Below are 23,411 nucleotides of genomic sequence, written 5' to 3'. Positions count from 1 at the left end.
GATGGTGTTTTCACTTCTGCTATCACAACTGATGCAAATTGTCCCTTCCCTCTGATCAGGGTGCGTGGGGGGGGGAGGGGGCGGGGGCACGCGCCCTGGGGGGTCAATTTGACTCCCCTCAAGGTTTGTGATGGAATGATATCCGGACGGTGCGGTGTAGCCGTGCAAAACTTTACATAGCTGTAGACAATTGAATGGCGAAGCCTTTGGTATACAAAATGTGGTGTATTGTATAAGGTCGCTGACGTGTTGCAGGTCAAAGTCAGGCCATGGCTGTCAGCAAAAGCAGTTTCCAGGGAATTGTTAAGTCTTTTGCGGCAAACGGAGTGGTAGATGAAGTCATACATTTCTGAGGTAAATCTTTTTAAGGCAATAACACACAAGAGTTTAGAACTGCAACGCAATCTATTGACATGGAGACTAGTGTGGAGGCGATACCAAATTCTAAAACGATTTGCCTTTTTGCTCCTTAGAGCTTGCTGAGTGGGATCGTTTATAGTGCTCATTTCGAATTCATTTACAACAGGGACCATATCAGACATCTTCGATGTACCTCTTAAAGGTACACGATACAATCGCACAGGTGGTTAATGACGCGAATTGCCCTAGGGTCTGCGGCAACCTGGTCTTAACGCACGCTGGTTATCTCACTATGACAACCCCTTCTCAGCTTCTCTCCTCTCACCAACCCTTCCCACTCACCCCCATCCTACCATCCTACCCTCCCTTTCCCCACGACGTTCAGTTGCTCCGCCTCCCCAAGAACCGAGAGGAGGCAGATAATTACATCAACAAGATGTTCAGGGGCGATTCACAGCCAAAATAAGTGAGATAGCATCAGCCGGTCCGTTGCATGCTGTGCGCCTTGTGAGACACTGGACAGTTTAAGGCGGCCTCTCGCTGTTCTTCAACAGCTCAGTCAAGCGGGTCCACTCATCGCAAAATATGTTCATCTTGTTTGTGACGGTAGTTACATAATTTTCAATTCTGATGCAGTGTAGTTCGGACTTAACAAAACCCTACAGCTGCGAGAACCAGTGATCTTACAAAGCCATGTGCATGATTTGCCTAAGATAATGCTCATAAACACCGCTCCCGAGCGCAGGAAGTGATTACCCTGGTGGTGACCCAGGATCACGGACTCTATGGGAAGTTGCATTTGCAAGGCGCGCTGTAGGTCGACCCAAAGCCTTCTAACCTCAGGACAGTGTCAAAATATGAACGAAATGGTCTCGCACCATTCTGGATATTTCCCACATTCGTCTGAACCACGTATTCCGTAGAATGCAAGGCGTCTGTTCGTTGGCAGTATGTGGTGCAGAACGCGAAAATAAAGCCACCTCAGCTTCAAGTCCTTTGTGTTTTTTGTATACACATGAAAACGTTTGGCTACAGTTAAACTTCTCTGGGAGATTTAGCTCACCTCCCCATTTTCTTTGCGCCTTTCTGGGATAAGTCAACTTAGTCTGTTTTTGCAAGATACTGTAAGACCACTTCGCGCTTCTGGGTGTCTTCAAAATCTGCTCAAAACAAACCGGCAGCTTTGATGTTTGCGGTCTGTCTCGTAAGAGCATTGCTTTCCTCTCCAGGCAGCTTTGATAGCAGTGTATGCCATAGAAGAAGGCTTCCTGAGTGATGTTAGCGCCGTAGCTCAATTCGCACCTTAAGCCTGCGTCGTTTAATGTCGATGAGTCAGCCACCATAACAATACTGTGTCCGATCAGGGTCTGTTTTTGAAACATTGTTTCCCTCAAGGCGCATATGTTTGTTGAACCAAAGCGGTTCGGACAATGCCTTCTCTACCCGATGGTTTCTCTACGTGGCTTATTTTGTACCTGGCAGCTACCACCTCGAACCAAAAGTTGTCCTTGCGCAACTCGCGCATCATATAGAGGTCCCCATCGCGGTGAAAGATTGCGACATCGTTATCGAGAAATTAGTTTGTCCGCACTGTAGCCTTCCGTTTGTTTCTATGTCTCCTATCGAGCACTTTTCTTGTCCACGCTATCTTAAGGCTGTCGGCCTGAACGTTCATGTCTGGAAGCTTAAGCTCTCCGTGCCGCCATGCGTTTTTAACTGCAGATCGTGATTCCTTATCTGCCTTGCCCAGAGAAAATGGAACATCAACGATTATATTTGTTTTATTTGCTGCGATGCTTTTCGAAAGCTGACATGACGTGGATAAGCTGCGACAGTGCCTCAGACTTCAAGACGTGGGCCTTTCCGTACGGCGTGAGCCCGCGGAGAGCCAGGGTTAAGTTTATCCCTCAAGTAATCTATTTTGACATCTTAGTTTATTTCAGACAATTTTTCACTTTTTGGATCAATTTTAAGACCCAGATTCCGTACTGAACCGAATTCCCACGCAAGACCTATATCTGGACATATGCCAAACCGGCCAAACCGGTTACGCCGACTGCTTCCAATCCACGTGGCTCCCATTTTTTGCGCATTTGATTTTAGGTCAGACACACTGTAAAAATGAATTACCAGACTAATGAACACTCTGAGCGGCTCTGTTTGGTCATTAATTAGTCAATGTGTCATCCGCGTACGCAGATACTTTAATTTCTGCTTCTCCGAAGGTCAAACCATTTGTCCGAACGTTACCGCGGATTTGCTGCAGCATAGGCTCTATGCACAACAGGAAACGGCTGCAACTTGATAGGCATCCCTGTCTCAGGCCTCTCATAGTTTGATACGGTTTTGACATCTCACCATTAATTTGTATTTACGCATAGTTCAAGGAGCTATTTTCCTGATAAATTATATCAATCCATTCATAGAGGAAACCAAATGCCAAATTATTCAACAACGGCTTCTGAGTATCCCAATCCACTGATTCATGTGCTTTTTGCCAGTCACAAACCGAAAGCAGTTCCGGCATCTTGGTTTCCTGTATGGCTCCTAGTAATTGTAGCATAATTCGAATATTTTTCCGATGCATCTCCTTTTTATGAATCCTGTCTGGTATTCGTTGATTAGTCCACGAATCACTTTCCCAATGCGCCTGGCTAGTGTGTTTGTCAAAATTTTAAAGACCACATTATGGAGGCCTATATGATCGCAATGATTCCACCAGCGCCTGATTTTTGTCTTTCTTCGGGATGACAATTGTTCGCTCTTCTGCAGGTCTTGTGAAATGTGGGCATACTCGTGCAATGCTCTAACAGCGCCTCAGACTATGTTGCCCAGTTCCTGCCAATGTTTTTTTTTAATACATCGTGTAACCATCCGGGCTAGGACTAGTCGAGCTTTCCATGGAAGCCAGAGTTGCACACAGTTCTTGTTCTGTAGGAGGCCCTTCCAGCTCCTCTGCTTCCGCGTTTGTCATACCATGGATACATGAAATGAATTCGCTCGAAGCGTTACACATCGATCGCTAGCATAGCGCTTTAAAAAAGAAGCGGTATTCTTGTAACATTTCCAAAGTGGATTTTGTGGTATGACCGGCTTAAGTATGGTTTAATATCAATGACCGAAGCACCGTTTGCCCACCGATAGGAGTCCCCTGGCCGATCCGGAGGTCCCTACAGAGACATATCACACGCTGCTCCCTTTCCTGACGCAAGAGCACCTCGGCAGGTGATCCCAAATCGACACTGGAGCCCTCGTTGATACAGCAACATTCCTTATCGTCGCAGGTGATCCAATACTTGCCGCAGACACTATAGTAAGGTGGTCTCTGCGTCCTTGATTGAGATGGGATGCAGGGCACTCCGTTCGGTACCGGGAGGCCCTGGCTGACACTAGCTGGCCGAAATAAAGACCCACATTGTCCCAGAGGTCCCCAATCGGCTTGAGAGACACTCTAATTGATATCTGAGGTCCGGGTCTTCCGGGCGGAGGTCCTTAATGTGACATAGAGTCAGGGCCTTGAGACCTTTGGGACCCTAGTTTCCAGTTGGACACTTGGTCTTTGGTGTCTCTCTTTAAGCCCGATTTGGGCCTCCTCAAACACGGTCTTTGGCCGACTCTGGTCACTTCCCGACACGAGGCCCGTGTAAGACACTTGAGGTCCCGACCGACACAGGAGCCGCTCTCTGCTTTAGGTACCTCCACCGATGTAAACTGCGGATCGCGTTGTTCTTGCTCGGGGACTGAACACCAGACCGGGATCAGACGAAAGCGGACGACATCGACCGCGGCCGATAGAAACCGCGCGGGACGGAACAGGATCAGTCGGGACCGTATGCCGCCGGATGGAGCGCGATGAACCCAGATAGGGCCAGGCAAGATCAGAAGAGACCAGTCCAGGCTTTTTTCAGCTAAACATCTTTTAAGCTCATGATGCCAGGCGAGTGCGTATTCACAGTATTGCGGGAGCAGGCCCGCAACTTCCCAACTAATGGGAACCAAATAAATCTAGCAAGAAAAACATACTGTAGTATTACCACTTGAAGCACATGACAATCTTTGAAAGCTTCTAGTACACCCATTCAGATTTACATGCCATATGACAATAAATCATATTTTACCCCACACATGTCATCGGCCATCTCGCCGGAATCCACCGGGCGACAGAACCTCTCGTTGACAGCCCCGATTCCAAGCCCATGGGACCGATTGGCTTGGGAGATTCTCCATTTGATGCAGCTTTGCAAATATATATCCTTACCACGGCATGAGTGGCCTTAGAACACTTCCGAGAGCACCAAAAATGTCAACAAGCGGGAAACCAGTCTGCATGCAGCCCCACGCTGCAAACCACGGCTGCAAGCCACAAAACATCACAAGACCTTCGCGGGTCGACGAGTCAATCAACATACTACACTTCCCAGAACATGGTAAGCTTGGGTGATATCAAAGGGCACCGAGATTGCCCACAATCCACACAAATTCGATGCAGACAACCTGATACAACCGCCCACGCCCTCTCCAGTTCGCATCAACTGCCATTTGAAAGTTGCGATGCAGATGCCAGTTGATTATAGGTGCGCTTAAACAGTATCTATTAACCGGCGCTTAAACCCTCATTTGTTCGTCACAATAAAGCATTTGTAATAGCTTTCAAATACGACATTAGAAAGAATGTTAACATGAAAAATGATTGATAATTGCTCAGTTCTAGCGCAACATTGATGTCATTCATCGAAGACAGACTAAAACGTTTCCGGATAGCGCCATGGTTCGTCGCGGCCGCGTTCTAGCATTGCTCCGATTCCGTGTTAGTTTTTTTGTCGCTTTGGGGCAATGCAATGGTGGTTTTATTATTAGAATTCCATCACACATTGCCCTGGCAGCATTTGTCGTATTTTTTCTTCCTTGCCTTGACTTCAAAAAAGTATCAACGCCTCCGGCGCCCAGCACACACGTCAGCAATAATTTAGGTTCCGCCCACCTTTTCCTCGTCAGCAGGAAGTGCCGCCACCTGTCAGCTGCTGTCACGACTGACTGACTATCTGGTCGGGATTTTCGCTCACGAAAACCTGAGGTGTGTCGGAGTTGTGTTGGTCAGTTTTAAGTCGTTGTAATAGCTAGTTCATAAGCTAAGTTAGGTTCAAATGGGGTTAAGTTTTTAAAAGCTAGGGATGTCATCAACATCTTCCCTCGGCGAGGAGCTTGTTCGCCTCCTCCTCCACGACGGGGCGGAGCTTCGTGCTCGTTTGACAAGTCGAGAGCGAATATTTTCGCACCATCAACCCCTTTGCCATCCGTCGAGAACCTGAGCTCCACGTCGGCAAGGTGGATGCTGCCAAACCGCCCCGCCCAGGAGCCTCCCTAGTGAGGGCTTTTTCGTAACATCAGGTCGAAGTCTTGCTCAAATTGAACAGTTTTCTGGGCCGGGTGGTTACCATTGTCCGATCGGGCCACCCAAACACCATCCAGGCGGTCATGTACAGCCCGGACCTCACCGAGCTGTCGGACGAGGAGCCGCTGGAGGAGCTGACCGACCGGGGTGTGTGCGAGGTCATGCGCCTACTCTCTCGCCGTCCCGGCCTGAGTCCCAGCCCCTGGTCCGCCTGCGATTTAGAGGGCTAAAGCTCCCACGTGCCATCCACTGCGGATACCTCACGGTCCCAGTACAGGCCTGGGTCCCTCCTCCCCAGCAGTGCCGTGCGTCCCAACGGTTCGGCCACACTGATCGGACCTGCCAGGTCACGCGCTCGACCTGCGGCCGCTGCGTCAATCCCCACCACACGCGGGAGTGTGACGCGGAAAACCCGCGCTGCACCTCATCCAAGACCCCGCACGGAGCTTGAGACCGCCGCGCCTGTGCCGCTTGACTTGGCTTGGCTTGGCTTGGCCAGTGCCAGGCGGCGGCATCGGCCCTCGCACCAACGAGAGCTCCAATCTCAGGAATTCCCACGTCGCAGGAGGCATACCCTCGCTTTTTCCCTCTGACAACTCCTCAGGGTGGCGACGGCGGGAGCGCGTAATGGGTTGGACTCGATAGGGGCGAAGCAAGGATGTCTTAAAGACGGGGGGAGGGGGGCACGCAACATTGTGGGGCCCCTGGAGTTTGGGGCCCCTCCAAAAAATATCCTTGCATTTCGGTCATTACATTTAAGACAAGTCGTAGGTATAGGTAGGTATATATATATATATATATATATATATATATATATATATATAAACATATATATATGCGTATATATACACATACATATATATATATATATATATATATATATATATATATATATATATATATATATATGCATATATATACACACACACACACATATCTCTCTCTCTCTCTCTCTCTCTCTCTCTCTCTCTCTCTCTCTCTCTCTCTCTCTCTCTTTCTCTACTTCTTCATTTATTTAACAAACGCGGAAACCCAGCTTACTGTGCACAGCCCTTTAAAGCATAGACGTGCTACGCATGCATGCACATCGGGCTCACTCATTCTCCACAGATCATCTTAAGTGCTGTGATTTTGAGGCCAAGTTTTTCGGAACAACAGGCAAAACAAGCTTGAGTTAGCCGCTGACGAACATCAAAACCAAGCATGGACTTGACTCCTAGCTTATATATTTACGGCTAGCCGGCTGGGTGGTGTAATCAGCTGATGACTGATGACTAAAGCATAATTTTTATTTTGTTTTAAAGGAGCACAACATATCCAAGCATTCAAAATATGTTAAGAACATGATGCACTAGCATAATAAGTGTCACACACTCAATAGCCGATGGAAATGACACATACGACGACAGCGGCATGTAAAATTACGTTCGGCAGGCGTGCTTAAAAATTCATTGGCACATATTCGACTGCTGCTCTAAGGCGAAAGCACCGAGACCAATAGCGACGGAACCTCAGCGATCATGGGTGCCGCAGGAGGGCAAAAAGTGGCTCCCGTCAACAAGAATAGGGCCCTCAGAGCAAGCAAAACGAGCCCAAGACTAACATGGTGGGCCCCTGAACGATCGGTAGTGCCTCGGCAGGCTGACATATAAAATCCCCCGCCGTAGCACAGGACCTTCCGATCAAAGTAGAAACATCCAAGACCATGAATGAGCACACCTGTGCGATCAAGAGTGCACGGGCAGGTTAACAACACGTGCTTCGATTGGAGTGAAGAGCCCTCCGCAAATGAGACCAAAGGGAGAGAGCCCTAGATCAAAGTTGAAAGCCCCTGAGCACCAAGCGTCTCCGTGCCTTTCCTTATAAGAGCCCTAACAACAGCACAAGGCCCTCCAAGCAAGTAGAAAGAACCCGAGACTTATTGGGAGGGCCCCTCAGCAACTGAATGTACCCTGGCGTATGGAACCCTGGAAAAAATGTGAAGAGCCTTTCGGGCGAATAAGAAGCATCCGTGGAGGAAAACCTGATCGATCAACAGTGCTCAGGCATAGAGGCAGATAGCGTCCTAGCAGCACATTGGGCCCTTCCAGAAAATGCAGAGAGATCAAGGTCAGCGTGGAAAGCTTCTTAGCGATCAGATTGACCCGGCAAGTGGGCATATGGGGACAGGCAAGCAACAGCGCAATGCCTCTAGACGGCGTAATGAGCTCGCAAATTTTTCCCAAGCAACACTTTCTCAGTCAGCGAAGAATAAACATCGTTTACTTGTGAACTCTTGACTTTTGCTTTTAATGGCTCTAAGTCGTCTGTAGGCCCAAAGGCATCCAATGTTGTTGTGGTTTTGTTGTAAGAAAACTGCGTCCGTCCGGCCGGTTATGGGCCCCTTCGGAGCCTTAAGGTCCCCTCGGCATGGTCCATGGGACATGGTCCTGTAACTCCCCTCCCTCTCTGCATCCGCCACCGGCCCGAGTAGCTGAGCAGATGGGCCCACCAAGAACACAGGGTCATCCATTTAAATAAGAAATATTCACGACGCAAGGTGCAGCGCTCCGAAAGATCGAGCGCGTCCAAGCAGGATAACGTATAGGGCCCCCGTCAGGAGTGTGGGGCCCTCCATTCAAATAGGAAGTACCCAAGACCCAATATAGAGGGCCCCCCGGATGATCCAGTGCGTCAGAGCAGGTTAGCAAATAGGGCCCTCGTCAAGAACGTAGGACCTTCCATTGCAATAGGAAGCACCCAAGACCCAATGCAGAGAGTCCTCGAATAATGAAATGTTTCTGAGCTGGTTAACAATAGGGCTCCTAACAAGAGCGTAGGATCCTCCATTCGAATGGGAATCACCGAAAACCCCATGTAAAATGATAAAATGTGCCCGAGCAGCTTGTTAGAAGCGGCCCGACAAGAGCGCGGGGCCCTCCATTGAAATGGGAAGTAGCCAAAACCCAGTGAGGAGGGCCCCCGAATGATGGGGCATACCAGAGCAGATTCCTGTTCGGGTACACTCCATCTTTCGGGGGCCCTCCGCACCGGGTTTTGGGTACTTCTTGTTTGAATCGAGGGCATTACATTCCCGTCGGGGTCCCTTCTGAAAAGATTGAGCTTCCAGATTCAAATTCAGGATTCAGATTCATACCCGAGCAGATCAGGTGGCCCGGACAGAGCCCTAAATTCAAACACCAAGACCCAATATATAGGGCCCCGACCAATCCAGTGTGGCCGAAACGGCGAAAAGATGGGGTCCCCGGCAAGTGCGTATGGCCCTCCACTCAGAAAGGAAGTACCCAAGACACGATGTAGAGGTCCCCGAATAATCGAGTGCGCCAAAACAGCTTAGCAGATAGGAACCCCGAAAAAAGCAGAGAGACCTCCATTCAAAAAGAAAGTACCCAAAAATAAGATGTAGAGGTACCCCACGATCAAATGGGCCCGAGCATTTTATGAGAAGGGGCCCGACAGGAGCGTAATGCCCTGCATTCAAACAAGAAGTACCCAAAACCCGGTGCGGAGGGCCCCCGAAAGATGGAGTGTACCTGAACAGGTTATCAGATGACTCCGATTGCAGCAGAGGGCCCTAAATTCAAACACTAAGAACCAATATGCAGGGCCCCTTCCCCCCCCCCCCGAGCAATCTAGTGCGGCCGAGGATGCGAACAGAAGGAGCCCCTGACAAGTGCATAGGGCCCTCCATTAAAATAGGAAGTACCCAAGGCCCAGGGCCCCAAACGATCAAATATGCCCAAGTAGGTTATCAGATAGGCCCCACAAAAGCATAGGGCCCTAAGCAAGAGACAGATAATTGGAAACGCCCTAGACCAATATATAAGGCCAATGAGCATATCACAAGTGTGTGGGTAGGTTAACTGACACCCACGTAAAGGGCCCCCGAAAAACCGAGAATACCCCGGCAAGTTACGATATGGGACCCCGGCTACAGCTCACAGAGCCTTTCTGGTGGATGGAAGGAATCCGTGGGAGGGTCCATGATTGACAAGAGTGTCCGGCACGCTAACAGGAATGAACCCAACATTAGCACAGGACCCTCCGAGCAAATGCAAAGAAATGAAGGGCAACGGGCGATGCTCCTTAACGATCGTAATGATCCCGCAAGTGGGCATATAGTTCCCCCGGAAACAACACGGGGCCTCCAGACAGTGCAACGAGGCTTAACATGTTCAATTCACAACTTTTCCAATGATTGAATAATTTGTTTGACTTCTCATAGGCCTTTCACTTTCGCTTATAACTGTTTTTGGTCGCCTGGAGGTTCAAACACCCCGTTTTGTTGCGTTTTTTTTGCTGTTAGTCCACGCAGATGACAAGGTGGCAGCACTTCATGGCGACGGGAGAAGGCGGATCCCAGATCATGAATGGCGCGCGTGATGGGAGATGGGGGCGTTGATACCTATTACAAAGTTGGGACAAGCAAAAAATACAATGAATGCTACCAGGGCAACGTGTGATGGAATTCCAGTTACAAGAACACCGCCACATGCCCCACAACAAAAAATTAATTGATTCGGAGCAAGTCTAGAACGCGGCCGCGGCAAATCACGCGGCAATTAAGAAAGGGTTAACCAAGGCCATGGGACAGAGGGTTGACCAAGCAAGTCTTCCTCATGTCAGCATTCTTTCTAATGTCGTCTTTGAGAGCTATTCCAAATGCTGTAGAGTGACGAACGAGTGGGGTTTGAACGAGTGGGGTAGGGCAATAGATGCATTCCAGCGCGCATGCGATCAACCAGCATCTGCACCGCAATTTTCAAATGCCAGTTGATGGGAACTGGATGGGGTCAGGGCGGTTGTATCAGGTTGTCTGCATCCAGTTTGTGTGGATTGTGGGCAATTTCGGTGGCCTTTGATATCGCCCAAGATTGCCATGTTCTGGGAAGTGCAGTGTACTGACTGACGCGTCGACCCGCGAAGGTTTTGTGGCGATGTTTTGTGGCTTGCAGCCGTGGTTCGCAGCGTGGGGCTGCATGCAAGCTGGTTTCTCGATTGTTGACGTTTTTGGTGCTCCATGAAGTGTTCAAGGTCACTCATGCCGTGGTAAGGGTAGATATTTGCAAAGCTGCATCAAATGGAGAATCTTCCAAGCCATTCAGTCCCATAGGCTTTGAATCGGGGCTGTCAACAATAGGTTCTGTCGGCCGGTGAATTCCGGTGAGATGCCTAACGACACGTGTGAGGTAAAACGTGATTTATTGTCATATGGCATGTTGACCTGAATGTGTGAACTAGAAGCATTGAAAAATTGTTGTGTGCATCAATTGGTAATAAGTGTTTCTTGTTAGATTTGTTTGGTTCTCATTTAGGAACTTGCAGGGCCTGCTCCCGCAATATACTGTGGATGTGAGCTTGCCTGGCATCATGAAGCATAAAGATGTTCAACTGGTAAAAAACTTGAACAGTATTTTGCCAAATGCATAAGCTTACTTTGTTCTGGGGCCATGAAGTGGAACATTCCCAGTGAGTCATCAGTGGTACTTCATGTTGGTTCACTCAATTAATTTGATATTAAAGCATTCAGCTTGGCATGCATGGAGCACGTTCTCTTTGCGCAATTTTGTGTGTAGGCAGTGAATGTAATCCATACCAGCTTCTGTATTTTACATTACCTGCTTAAGTTAAAAAGATTTGTGTGCATGTGTTGTGTAGAAATTAACAGATATCTTTTTCAGACAAAGCTGGAGAGATGAATGGGCATATTGTAGTGCCAGGTGAAATTGCTGTGGACTTTTGGAAGGAAGATGCTGCTGTAAGAAGTAATCATATATAAGTGCTTTGCTGTCTGAATTTTTGTGGAATACCTTAGTTGACAATAGTTTACATTTCTGCCCTATGCTTTCCTTTTTCAGAAATGGATAAATAAGGGCTTTTTTGCATGCTCATGGCTTTCCAGCATATGTAAGAATGTAATTGCCTTGCTCCTGTTATATGTAAAACTAACTACATTGATGATGTTTTTCACTCAATCTTGTACTGGGGATTTCTTGATGTGCCTTTCACAATGGCTGCACAGAGAGCAGAGACACTCACTGCCTGCCTTTTACCTGCTATATAATGTGTATTTGTATTTTGCAGAAGTACTTCTTCCTGACACATTGCCACTCAGATCATGTCAGTCCCAGACTGCAAAGGTGGCAACAGAAAATCTACACATCAGAGCTGAATGGTCAAATAATTCATATGCTATATCATGTGAGTAACTAGCTAGTATGAATGCATTGTGTGCTCCTGCAACACACCTATATTTTTGACATTGTCATGTTTTTGGCATTTCAGTGTTCTCAAGCAATCCTCATGTTTGCTTGATGTCAAATGCCTTTTACCTGAAGGCCATTCTGAATTGCCATTTACTGTTCCAATGAATGCGTACATCATTGTTGTTTGATGTGCATTTCAACAAGGTATGTATTGGAAACACCTAAGCATGATGAGATGCAGTTGTTTGATATTGCTGGCACATCTTTTATTGGTTGATGATAAGGGGATCTGTGTGGAGAGAGAAAGCATCAGAGAGATAACATGAATGTTACCTGGAAGTTCATGATCTGCCATGGCAAGTATCACTGTGCGTTAGAGTCATGCTGTAGTACAAACAATCAATGGATGAGAGACCCAGTTCTAGCTGCCTCTGTGCCGCTCTGTCGTGACATTGTCTGTGCTGCCCTGTCATGACGTAGCCCGCGCTGCTCTGTCGTGACGTGGTTTGTACCGCTCTTATGTGAGGCATCTGGTGCTGTGACATGATCTGTGCCACTCTTAAGACGCAGTCTGTGCCACTCTATCGTGAAATAGTCTGTGCCACTCTGTCGTGACATGGTCTGTGCTGCTCTGTCATAATGTGGTTTGTGCCGCTCCGTCATGAGGCACCGGGTTGCCGTGACGTCCGTGCCACGCCGTCCAGGTGCCGGAACACCTGCTGGTGACGCTGCCGCTGGGTGAGACGGTTGGCCTGGGGGTCGGCGCCGACGCCTTCCAGGTCACGGCTATGGACGCCGACCACTGCCCTGGCAGCGTGGTGCTGCTCTTTCAAGGTCAGTGACTGACTACCCGGTCCGTACGGCCGGTCACCGCCGTGACTCCCGCCGCCCCGTCACCGCCACTGGTGTGCCAAGCCGTCGGACTGCATTACGCCGTGCCTGCTGGGCCGGCGTGTAATGTCCGTCTGTGAAATGGTAGTCCTCGGAAGCGCGCTTTTATAGTACCTTAGTGCCGCCCCACACTGTGCGTTTGTTACGCGCCGCGGCGCGGCGCGACACGACGGGATGCGACTCCATGCGGCTGGACGCGGACCGACGGACCGATGCGGCTTAACGCGAACCCATCCGGTCGACGCGTCCCGATGCGGCTGGACACAGACCGACGCGGACCGCTGTGATTTATGCGGACCGACGTGGACCGATGCGGCCCGATGCGACTGTTGTCTGGCTGCCGTGTGATAACTGAACGGCGTCACTCATACGGTTGGTTGCCATGGACGCCATGTAACTAACATCGCTTTTCGTCTTTCGGTTTTTTCAGGATTGGGAGGGCGAATAACATTTCCTCTGTTGACCACTTTATTGTTAATTCCATCCTACAAGTACTTATAAATACTTTCAACATTCAATGATCACAGGCGCTTAACAAGCGCTCGGGTGGGGGTCAGTTTGACCTGGGAACCTCAGTGTTTGACCGAAGTAAGTTCACGTACAGGCCAATGCACCCTTTGAGTTTGGTGTCTCTAGCTCTCTTAGTTTCTGAGATCTGGCGGGGGGGGGGGGGGGGGTAAATTGAACGCCACCTGAGCGAAGGGTATCCCACCGGCCACTCGGGCGTGTATTAAACATACAGTTGATTGGCAGCATATGACCGGGGAAGGGGACGCGTCCTTAGGCCCAAATGATCATCATCAAACTTGCAGTTCCTGCTTCAAAGGAAGGAGCGCAAGCCTCGATGCTTTGTCCATTGTATGAGCAAGGACAGGCGCACGGGAAAATATTCGTTTTTAGATGAATGCTAGAGATGAAAGCGAGCTACTCAGATACGTTTTTCACTTGCATGAGGATGAACTCAACTGTCACCCACATGAACCCAGATGAGGACGGACCGAATATGTAGGCATGTTTCCCTATCAGATCTCCATGAAGGGTCCATGCCATCTGCTCCCGTTGTTGAGTCACCGCCCCCCCCCCCCCCTTCCTTCAATAACAGATTAACGTCAAGGTCTTTACCATTGACGTGAATCAGACCAGGGGGTGCTGAAGGAGATCATCCCCCTTCCAAATCGGTTTCGGACCGTCTCACTGCTTTTTACAAAGTGGCTTGGAATCAGTTTTGATATCAAAACGGTGAGTCGCGCGGCACGACGCGAAAAGCAGACTTCAAGCCACTTTTGGTGACTTGCCAAAAGTGGCCGCATCTGTCACGGGATACCGAAAAATTTTTGCATTTGCATGCGCCAAGTTGTTCTTGTTTGAATGGAAAGAAAGATGTGGGAAGTTTAAGTGACGAAGACACCTCTCAGAGGCTGCGCAGACTGTTTTCTTACCTGTTACCATTTTCCAGCATTGAGCCGGACAGAGCCGCATGTCGCCGTTTCGAGTCACGCGGCTGTCGCGCCACAGTCGCGCGCACGACAGCCGTACGACGGCCGTGCGGCAGCCGTACGACAGCCGTGCGACATTGGTGTCACGCTGCGCCGCATGACAAAGCGCCAGTGTGTTGCCTCCCTTACGCTGCGCATTAATGCTCCACAGCTCTGTGCTCTCTCACCGTGTATTTGCATAATGACACGGTTATGTGCTGTTGGTAACTTTTCTTTGAGGTGGATTGCGTTCTCGATCCTCGTCCCTTGGGATAGTTGATGTGTTACGGACGAAATAACAGCCCATCGCATATCTTTTTATTTCAGCGGCTCACTTCGACCATATGTGTATCGTTTCGCCTGTCGTTTTAGGGTGACCTTTCTCCTTATTTAGTGCTTCCTAACTAGTATTTATGTCTTTGGCTATCTGTTTCTCTCACGCCTGCCGGAATCGTGTATGCTGTATTTCCCTTGATCTGTCCGATACATCTCCGTCACCGACGCCGGCCCCGCCCGGACGACGCCGGCCTGCTGTCCAGATGCCTCGTGGCGGCGGCCTGACCTTTTCGAAGGGCCCGCCGCGCCAGTGCTCGAGGGATATCGAAGTGGGACAGTTGGCCGCTCACCCAGGCCCCTGCTCACATTCTCAACCCCTGCTCCATCTTCGGTCATCAACGCTGCTTTGTATTTGTTTTAGTTTATTGTCTTTCAGCATCCTTTGGCAGGATTGCAACTCAGGTAGTTAGTATCAAGTTTAGTCCTCTTGGTTTTATACGCAGCAGGTAATGTTGTGACACTCCGGTCACCTATGTGCACGAGACGCGAACAAAAATTATGGGAAAACAACATTCGTTTACCCACAGTGCTAACTGTTATGTTGTCAATGGGTCCCTGTTCCCAGCTGGCCGTCGGGTTATGAACGTAATTTTAGCATGGCCATTCGTCTTCTCAGTGGCCGTTCTCGCGATACCACTTCAGTATTTTAGCATGCGTCGCTGAAAGTGTCGTAAACGAGGGCATTCTTCGGCAGGTCGCTTCGGCACCATTCTGTACACGGGCGATTTCCGGCGCGGGCCGAGTCTGCTGGATGAGCCGGCGCTGCGCTATGCCATCACAAACGGCGGCATAGACCAGCTGTACCTGGACAACACGTACTGCTCATCCGAGTGTGTCTTCCCGCCACGACAAGCTGTCATCCAAGACGTCATCAAGTATCTGCGGTAGGCAAGACTACTTTGGATTGGAAGGGAAAGAAGGGAGCAGGTGATGTAGCATGCCATGAGGTCCACAGTGGCCGGCTGCATTTACTCTCTTTTTCGAGCTTCTTGTATTCCAACCGTAATAATGTTAAACACTTAAAGTGATTGGGTTACGCTGCGACCAGTATGCGTTCTCTTTAGCCCCCCCCCCCCCCCCTTTCTCCTCCCAACCGTCGAACTGTATGCCTTGCGTGATGGATTGCCCCGTGCGTTAGCGTGTCCTGGAGTAACCCTTTTTCGAAAAACAGGGATGCTCGAGGCTAGTCGGGTTTTTCGGTTCAAGGCGAGTTTAGTCAGGTCGCTTTCTCAATTTTGCACTTGTTAACGGATGCACAAAGAAGAGCTTGAAGGGAGTAGTGGCTTTCATTTGAATGGGGTTTTGGACCGCAATAGCCACCTTGAAGATCATCAGTTTACAGCCCTGCCCTTCTTAAGACCTAAACCTCTGGTTCCTGAGCTAAACGCTTGCAAAGATGTGCAGACTTTCGGGGAGACTGTTTCGGGGTCACCCAGGCATCCATGTCACCATAATAACGTCATTCAAATCCTGCCATTCCATTAGCCACGCGGCGATCAAGGCCACGGAAAATACAGTCGTCTAGTAGATCATTTTGGCGTTTATGAGCACGATTTTCAGATATAACGGCGTCAATTGGCTCTCAGTCATGTTGTGCAAGGCACGATGACGTTCAAACAGTTGTGTATTCAGACGTATGTTTAGTAGATGGATAAACTGTGTTGTCCAGAGCAGCGTTTTCCACTTTAAAGTGAAAAGGCTGTTAGAAATAAACTCACCAATGTTTATAAGTGAGCTTATTTTATCATATCCGATGCTTGCTTCAATATCCTTGAATGTGGAGCATTCCCTTAAAAGCTCGATAGTTGTAAGTTCTTAATGCCCCGGGCCGGCCAGTATGACGTTATAAGAGTGGTCATGAGCATCGACTTGAACGCTTGAAACAGTGTTTAGCGCTCTCGCACACATTTTCGACTGCAATGTCTAGCTGATGGGTCACTTAAGCGACAAGGAATACGAATAAGGAGGGAGAGGTAGCCCAGCAGTGCTGAAAATGGAAAAGATTGGAAACTGCGTTAAAATGGGCATCAAACATCGTTGCGACAAAAGTGGTTGGATGGTTTGTGCCTAGATATGTGAGGTAAGCACAGCGCATTCCTCTTTTACTCCACCTGGCCTTCCTCTGACCTTTCCGTCCTAGGTTGGACGTCGACCAAAAGAACAGAAAGCGTTAAGTAATGTTAAATACAATTAGTTTCGCGAAACAGACCTTCATGATGCAAAGCTGCTTCATCAAATGATTGTTATAAACACGCATGCCTGTTTACACATCTAAGTGTATTCGGTGCATGCTTATTAACTGCGCATATATTCTACCTGTGGGCTTCCACCTGTTGCAGAAGTCCCAACTGATAACTGTCACTAACTACAATGCCAGCGAAGATCTCAAGCGCTTACATACCGCTCTCTGGTAAATCATTGTATTATTTGCGCACCGCTCAAGGGCTCGATTAAACATATAGCGTTGTTGGTTTCCCATTCAGTGGTTGGCTTGCTTAGCCAGCTGCTAGTATCAATATGAAAAAGCTGGAAAACCAGCCAAGAGAATTGATCTACCATATTCATCACTTCCCACTCCGAGTTGACGAATGGTGTAGCGTTTTCAAAATCATTCGTCATGTTGTTTTTCATAACCGCTTACGTCACCCAAAACAGACAGAACACACCGTCTCGCCCCTCGAATGGCGATGCATCATGACCAGCGCCGCCCCGACCACGGGGCTGTCAACCGTCCGGCAGCGCAGCAGATCCTGGTATGGTTTCAGGTCATCCATGGGGCGTCAGCGGACATCGGTGTAGACAGCCAAGCGGATACACTGTTCGCTGACGCCCCTAGGAGAGACATGAGGCTGTTGGACGGTTGACGAGGCCGTGGTCATGTGTTAGCTGTAATATGTTGGCTGTCATGTGTCGCCGCGTGACTTGTTCTGCCCGGTTTCGGGTCTGGTTTTCAGCGGTAATGAGAAGGCAGCCATGGCTCCGACGCTGTTTAGTCGCTACCGAATGATGCTGAATGGTGTTCGACCAGTGGTAGCTTTCCGTTATGTAGTCATTTTGAGCGACGTGCACAAGTTTTTAATGATGTTGCGTAGGAGGGTACGTCAGTGATTAAGATCGTCACAAGCACTGCAGACTGCGACAAGGATCAGCTGCAGTGGCTGCGGGAGGTGGGAGCCTTCCGGTAGAAGAACAGCGTGTTTAATTTGCGTGCAACGGACGCACTTCGATGTGTCACGACGTACAATTGGCGCTCACAACAATGCGTTGATGGAGTAACGGTGGACAGTGAAGATCGATTAGAAACTATAAGGTTATTCCACATATCCTAACTCTTTTCTCCTGGCCGAGGGCAAGCAGACGATAGCAAGTTGGAAGCAAGGTCGGATTGGGTTAAAGAGGGTTCAAATGTGCTCACATCGCATTTATTATGAACCATTGAGCCACCTTCCACTAACCAGCCACCAGCCGCCCAGAAATGAGCGGAAGTTGCATAAAAGTACCGGACTTTTATTTGTGCGCACCCCTGCACATGCCTACATTTTGATTGAAATGCCATTACTGAAACGCCTCGAACCACAGGTAGCCTTGAGCAACCAAGCTGTTCCAAAAAGGGTTATTCTGCGACACCATACTGTGCACGCTATATCTGCGTCATATTTTGCAGCCATTTCGACGATCGCGTCATCTATGTAGGAATCCGAGAGCTTGGGAAGGAGGATGCCCTTATCAGCATTGCCGACGCACTGAATGTAAGTCCGCCTTTGGTGCTTTTAGAAAGTCTAGGGGCGTGGCAGTGGATGTTGCAATGATTGCTTTAGGTAGCTTCTCCGTGGACCGAGTGCGTAAGCTACTCCCCAGTCACCTGTGACGTTTCCGACTGGGTTTCTGTTGGCATATGGGCTTAGTTCGGTCATGATCATCACACAGGGTGTGCAGTGGTTTGCGTACTATTGTAGCTATTCGCGTCGCTGCTGCATCTGCCCTCGGCTGCCTTTACCGCACGACACCGCTGCCACCTTGTGGGAGGGATGGCAACTGTAACCGTGCTCTTGGCCGCCAGGTGAAGGTGCACGTGAGCGCGTCGCGGCTCCGGCTGCTGCGTCTGTTCACCGACTCGGACGTGTTCACCACTCAGCCGTCGGAAGCGCGACTGCACGTCGTGCCGTTCAGGAACATCACGCGGTACGCTGAGCCCGCTAGCGACGGGCGGCCGACCGTGGCGCTGCTGCTGACAGCGCTCTTCGTGGGCTGGCCCGGCCCAGCGCCTTACAGCGGCGGGAAGGTGCAGGTAAGACGCGCGGCCCCTCCCCTGCAGCGGCGGGAAGGTGCAGGTAAGACCACGGCTCTTCCTCGGCAGCGGTGTCAGGCTGCGGGTGTGGGAAGTGGTCTCTGCAGGCAGTGCGACGGAGCGCGATTAGTGGCGACACGGCCGACGGTTTTCGAATTTCTTGAAGTCATCACTGAACAGCTTTAGTGACTGGGTCCATATTCATCAAGGACCTCAGCTGGACAGCTTCAGTGGTCAGGTCAGTGTTCAGCAGGTGCCTTAGCTGAACAGATTCAGTGGTTATGTCAGTATTCAGCAGGCACCTCAGCTGAATAGCCTCAGTGGTCAGGTCAGTATTCAGTAGGCACCTCAACTGAAGGGATTCAGTGGTCAGGTCAGTATTCAGCAGGCGCCTTAGCTGAACAGATTCAGTGGTCATCTCAGTATTCAGCAGGCACCTCAGCTGAATAGCCTCAGTGGTCAGGTCAGTATTCAGTAGGCACCTCAGCTGAAGGGATTCAGTGGTCAGGTCAGTATTCAGCAGGCGCCTTAGCTGAACAGATTCAGTGGTCAGGTCAGTATTCAGCAGGCACCTCAGCTGAACAGATTCAGTGGTCAGGTCAGTATTCAGCAGGCACCTCAGCTGAACAGATTCAGTGGTTAGGTCAGTATTCAGCAGGCGCCTCAGCTGAACAGATTCAGTGGTCAGGTCAGTATTCAGCAGGCGCCTCGGCTGAACAGATTCAGTGGTCAGGTCAGTATTCAGCAGGCGCCTCAGCTGAACAGATTCAGTGGTCGAGTCAGTATTCAGCAGGCGCCTTAGCTGAACAGATTCAGTGGTCAGGTCAGTATTCAGCAGGCACGTCAGCTGAACAGATTCAGTGGTCAGGTCATATTCAGTAGGCACCTCAGCTGAACAGATTCAGTGGTCAGGTTAGTATTCAGCAGGCGCCTCAGCTGAACAGATTCAGTGGTCAGGTTAGTATTCAGCAGGCACCTCAGCTGAACAAAGTCGGTGGTCAGGTCAGTGTTCAGCAGGCACCTCAGCTGAACAGATTCAGTGGTCAGGTCATATTCAGTAGGCACCTCAGCTGGACAGCTTCAGTGGTCAGGTCAATATTCAGCAGGCACCTCAGCTGAACAGATTCAGTGGTCAGGTCAGTGTTCAGCAGGTACCTTAGCTGAACATATTCAGTGGTCAGGTCATATTCAGTAGGCACCTCAGCAGGATGGCTTCAGTGGTCAGGTCAGTATTCAGCAGGCGCCTCGGTTGTGTTCATCCCGACGCATGCCCCTCATCCCCGAGCGACAGGACTTCGTCGCCCATCCAGCACACGACAGGCTGGTTACCATTACCTGTAGCTACGCTGAATCCGCCTTATTCAAGCGGACTTCCAAACTCTTGCATGAAAGGGGTGAATATTTCTTACTTCAAATGTTTTTTATCTTCGAAGCCCGAGCGAACACCGCGGGAAAGCTATGTGCCGTAGTGAAGTTATCACTGCGTGAAAGTGACAGTCGACTTTCATTGGGCCCGTGGTAAGGGAAAAACGCCGCGTAATGGAAATGGCCACAGCATTGGGAGAAACCAGCAGGAAGAAAGGCGTCAAACTGATGAGCACCGGATGAAACGACTTATGACAGTTTATTTTTTAGGGGTCAGTCCGCTTTTACAACGTTCCCTCCTTTTTATGGAAATTTGGACAAGGCGGATGCGCCTTTGCGCTTAACCTGCACGTTTCAAGCTGACAACAGGGCATATGAGTGCTCTATGGCCTCGTTCTCAGAATGCTGTATGACAAATTGAAAACGGCGATATAATTTTGCGTACCAGATTACGTCGACAGCGTTCGTATCCTTCCCTGTGTTCACCAAGACCAAGGTCACGCCTGGTCGATTTTAAAGTGCATGGGTTACCGAACATGCCATGAACCGATTGATTGCGAGGTGCCAGATGCAGTCCGGGGTCACACCACGCCAAGCCATATTTTCAAAACCACCCAAAATAGTGTTTGTGGGGTTTTCAGTGCGCCAGTATCAACCTAGTGTGGTCCGGTTACGTGCGATAATGATGATGCTGGCGCACTGAGAAATCTACGAATACTATTTTGGGTGGTTTTGAAAATATGGCTTCACGTGGCGTGACCTCGAGCTGCATCTGACACCTCGCAAGCAATCAAATCGCAAAGGCCATAGGCAATCGCAATCAATCAAATCGCTTCGGAGATCGTTCGAGGTTTTATAATGACTTCAGGTGATCTGGTACTTTTGGAAGGAGATGATGCATGCTTCGACTTCTCGGATTCCTGTGTGCTCATATGCACCCTGGCCCGATATGACAAAAGCAGGGTTTTACGCTGCTTGACCAGACCTGACAGGCCAACGGTGCGAGATGCCACAAAGTTGCTGGCGTGCATTAGGACTCGCCGAAAATGATTCGCCTTACGTAGGATATTGGCCTATCCTGGAACACCTTATAGTATATAATACCCTATATAGTATGTAATACCCTAATATAATACCCTATAGAGTATGAAAGCCAAGGTAGCAAAGCCAACCAGGCAACATACATAATCGAGCACATCTCCCCATGGCTGTTATGGCTGCAGCATGCTGTCTCGCGGGGGCGCGCTGGTCCGACTGTGCTGCGGTGATCTCCGCTCACTGTGTGTGCTGAGTTACTTCTCGTGGGAGGTTTGAGGCACTGGAACTTTCCACAGCATCACCTCTGCCTCTGATCGTTTGGGTATACCATCCATGGTGTAGTTCCTGCGCAACGGGGTTGTCCCGACGGCTTCCACTTTCCCGGTGTCCTGTTGGACAAAGAAGAGAGATTGAAATGGACTGCATGAAGTGGAGCACCATCCTCCGTGTAGAAAGACACCTAAAAGCTTGCTCGCCGCTTCCTCCGCATTTCGCGGACACCATAACGTGAAAATGTGTGTGAGTTTTGCGATGCCGATGCACTGTTCTCGCATCTATGAATAACCCGGCGTCCCATTGTGATCTTTCGGCAGGTGTTCCCGTATGGCGATCACTCGTCATTTCCCGAGCTGTGTGAGCTGGTGCGCCAGGTGCGTCCGCGCCGAGTGGTGCCCGTGGTCCGGCGCTGGGCGTCGCGCGGCTGGTTTGCGCATCGAGACCTGTCGAGCCGCAGCGACATGACCGTCTTTCGTACCTACCTGACCACCGAGCCGCCGGCGCTGGCACCCGCCGCTGCCGGAGACGGACCCGCCGACCAGCAGGCCGCTGCCGCTGCCGCCGCGCGCCGGCTTCAGGCGGGGCAGCCGGCGGCGCCCGCTGGTCAGGCAGAAGGGGCCGGTGAACAGCAGTGTCAGGCACGGGCGACACCGACCGCACCTGAGGCGCGCCGAGACTCGCCAGAGCGGTGGCCGTCCCAGCCGGACGGACCCGCATGCCCCGGCTACCCGATGGAGCCGGGGCAGGCGGAGGAGCCGGCCGGCGACCAGCCACTGCCGAACGACCCCCGCCGCTGGCCCTACACGATCCTAGACGGCCGGCTGGTGCGGCTGCGACACGTGCTGTTCACCCCAGCCGAGGTGGAGGCCTGGCTAGGGGGCCGCTGTGCCGAAGTGTCTTCCTCCTGCGACTGAGCGCCGGCCCCAGGAGGCTGGCATCCGTCACTGGGCTGACCCCAGGACCGGCCGGAGGGGACCGCCATCCGTCACTGGGCTGACCCCAGGACCGGCCGGAGGGGACCGCCATCCGTCACTGAACTGACCCGAAGACCGTCTCCAGGGGGCTGGCATCCGTCACTGAGCTGACCCCAGGACCGGCCGGAGGGGACCGCCATCCGTCACTGAACTGACCCGAAGACCGTCTCCAGGGGGCTGCCACCCGTCACTGAGCTGACCCCAGGACCGGCCGGAGGGGACCGCCATCCGTCACTGAACTGACCCCAGGACCGGCCGTAGGGGACCGCCATCCGTCACTGAACTGACCCAGAGGGCGTCTCCAGGGGGCCGCCATCCGTCACTGGGCTGACCCCAGGACCGGCCGTAGGGGACCGCCATCCGTCACTGAACTGACCCAGAGGGCGTCTCCAGGGGGCCGCCATCCGTCACTGAGCGGGCCTCAGCAACAACTGTTTGGTCTCCAGTTATGAAGCCTGACGGAACGGAGTCTTGCGGATCTTGCGGATCGACTGGGTCTTGCGGATCTTGGCATCCGTCACTGGGACTGGGTCTTGCGGATCGACTGGGTCTTGTGGATGAAGATCCTGACGGAGTCTTGCGGATCGACTGGGCGCTGACGTCTTTCATGCGTTTGTGCAAATTATAGACGCGGGGAGCGTTCAACGTCGCTAATCGTGTCATTTTTGTAACAGCCACCAATACTTGTATGTGTATTTAATGGACCGCCTCGTACCAACGCTGTTTTTTTGTTGTTGGCAGTTTGGCTTTTTTCTCGTCCGTTCACTGAATCTAGCCGATAGGTTGGATGATCATGCACTTGACTAAGAT

The 23,411-nt window shown here is 50.6% G+C and overlaps 1 protein-coding gene across 5 annotated transcripts; it reads left to right on the top strand.

Moving 5' to 3' along the window:
- The first annotated feature begins 10,163 nt into the window (after positions 1-10,163).
- Positions 10,164-23,060, top strand: LOC119103873 (5' exonuclease Apollo). Of its 5 annotated transcripts, none has more exons than XM_037227550.1 (8): positions 10,164-10,455; positions 11,434-11,510; positions 11,837-11,953; positions 12,663-12,792; positions 15,355-15,544; positions 18,325-18,409; positions 18,721-18,948; positions 21,945-23,060. In XM_037227550.1, exons 1-8 carry the CDS (start codon positions 10,338-10,340, stop codon positions 22,539-22,541), a joined length of 1,542 nt encoding a protein of 513 aa, XP_037083445.1. In that variant the 5' UTR covers positions 10,164-10,337; the 3' UTR covers positions 22,542-23,060. The 5 variants fall into 5 exon arrangements, with proteins under 5 accessions (XP_037083445.1, XP_037083448.1, XP_037083447.1 ...); XM_037227553.1 differs by having other exon boundaries at positions 10,164-10,801; XM_037227552.1 differs by having other exon boundaries at positions 10,164-10,915.
- The last annotated feature ends 351 nt before the right edge of the window (positions 23,061-23,411 follow it).

Source organism: Pollicipes pollicipes, unplaced genomic scaffold, assembly GCF_011947565.3.
Source record: "Pollicipes pollicipes isolate AB1234 unplaced genomic scaffold, Ppol_2.1 Scaffold_5724;HRSCAF=6776_pilon_pilon_pilon, whole genome shotgun sequence".
Lineage (NCBI taxonomy): Eukaryota > Metazoa > Arthropoda > Thecostraca > Pollicipedomorpha > Pollicipedidae > Pollicipes > Pollicipes pollicipes.
The sequence above is the reverse complement of the archived record's forward strand: the minus strand, read 5'-3'. Positions and strand labels throughout refer to the sequence as shown.

What these genes read in the sequence shown, in the direction of transcription:
- LOC119103873 (XM_037227550.1), top strand. Translation starts at nt 10,338, where the DNA reads ATGGGACAGAGGGTTGACCAAGCAAGTCTTCCTCATGTCAGCATTCTT. An exon ending in GACGTCATCAAGTATCTGCG is followed by an intron (nt 15,545 to 18,324) that starts GTAGGCAAGACT and finishes CATATTTTGCAG; the next exon opens with CCATTTCGACGATCGCGTCA. An exon ending in ACAGCGGCGGGAAGGTGCAG is followed by an intron (nt 18,949 to 21,944) that starts GTAAGACGCGCG and finishes ATCTTTCGGCAG; the next exon opens with GTGTTCCCGTATGGCGATCA.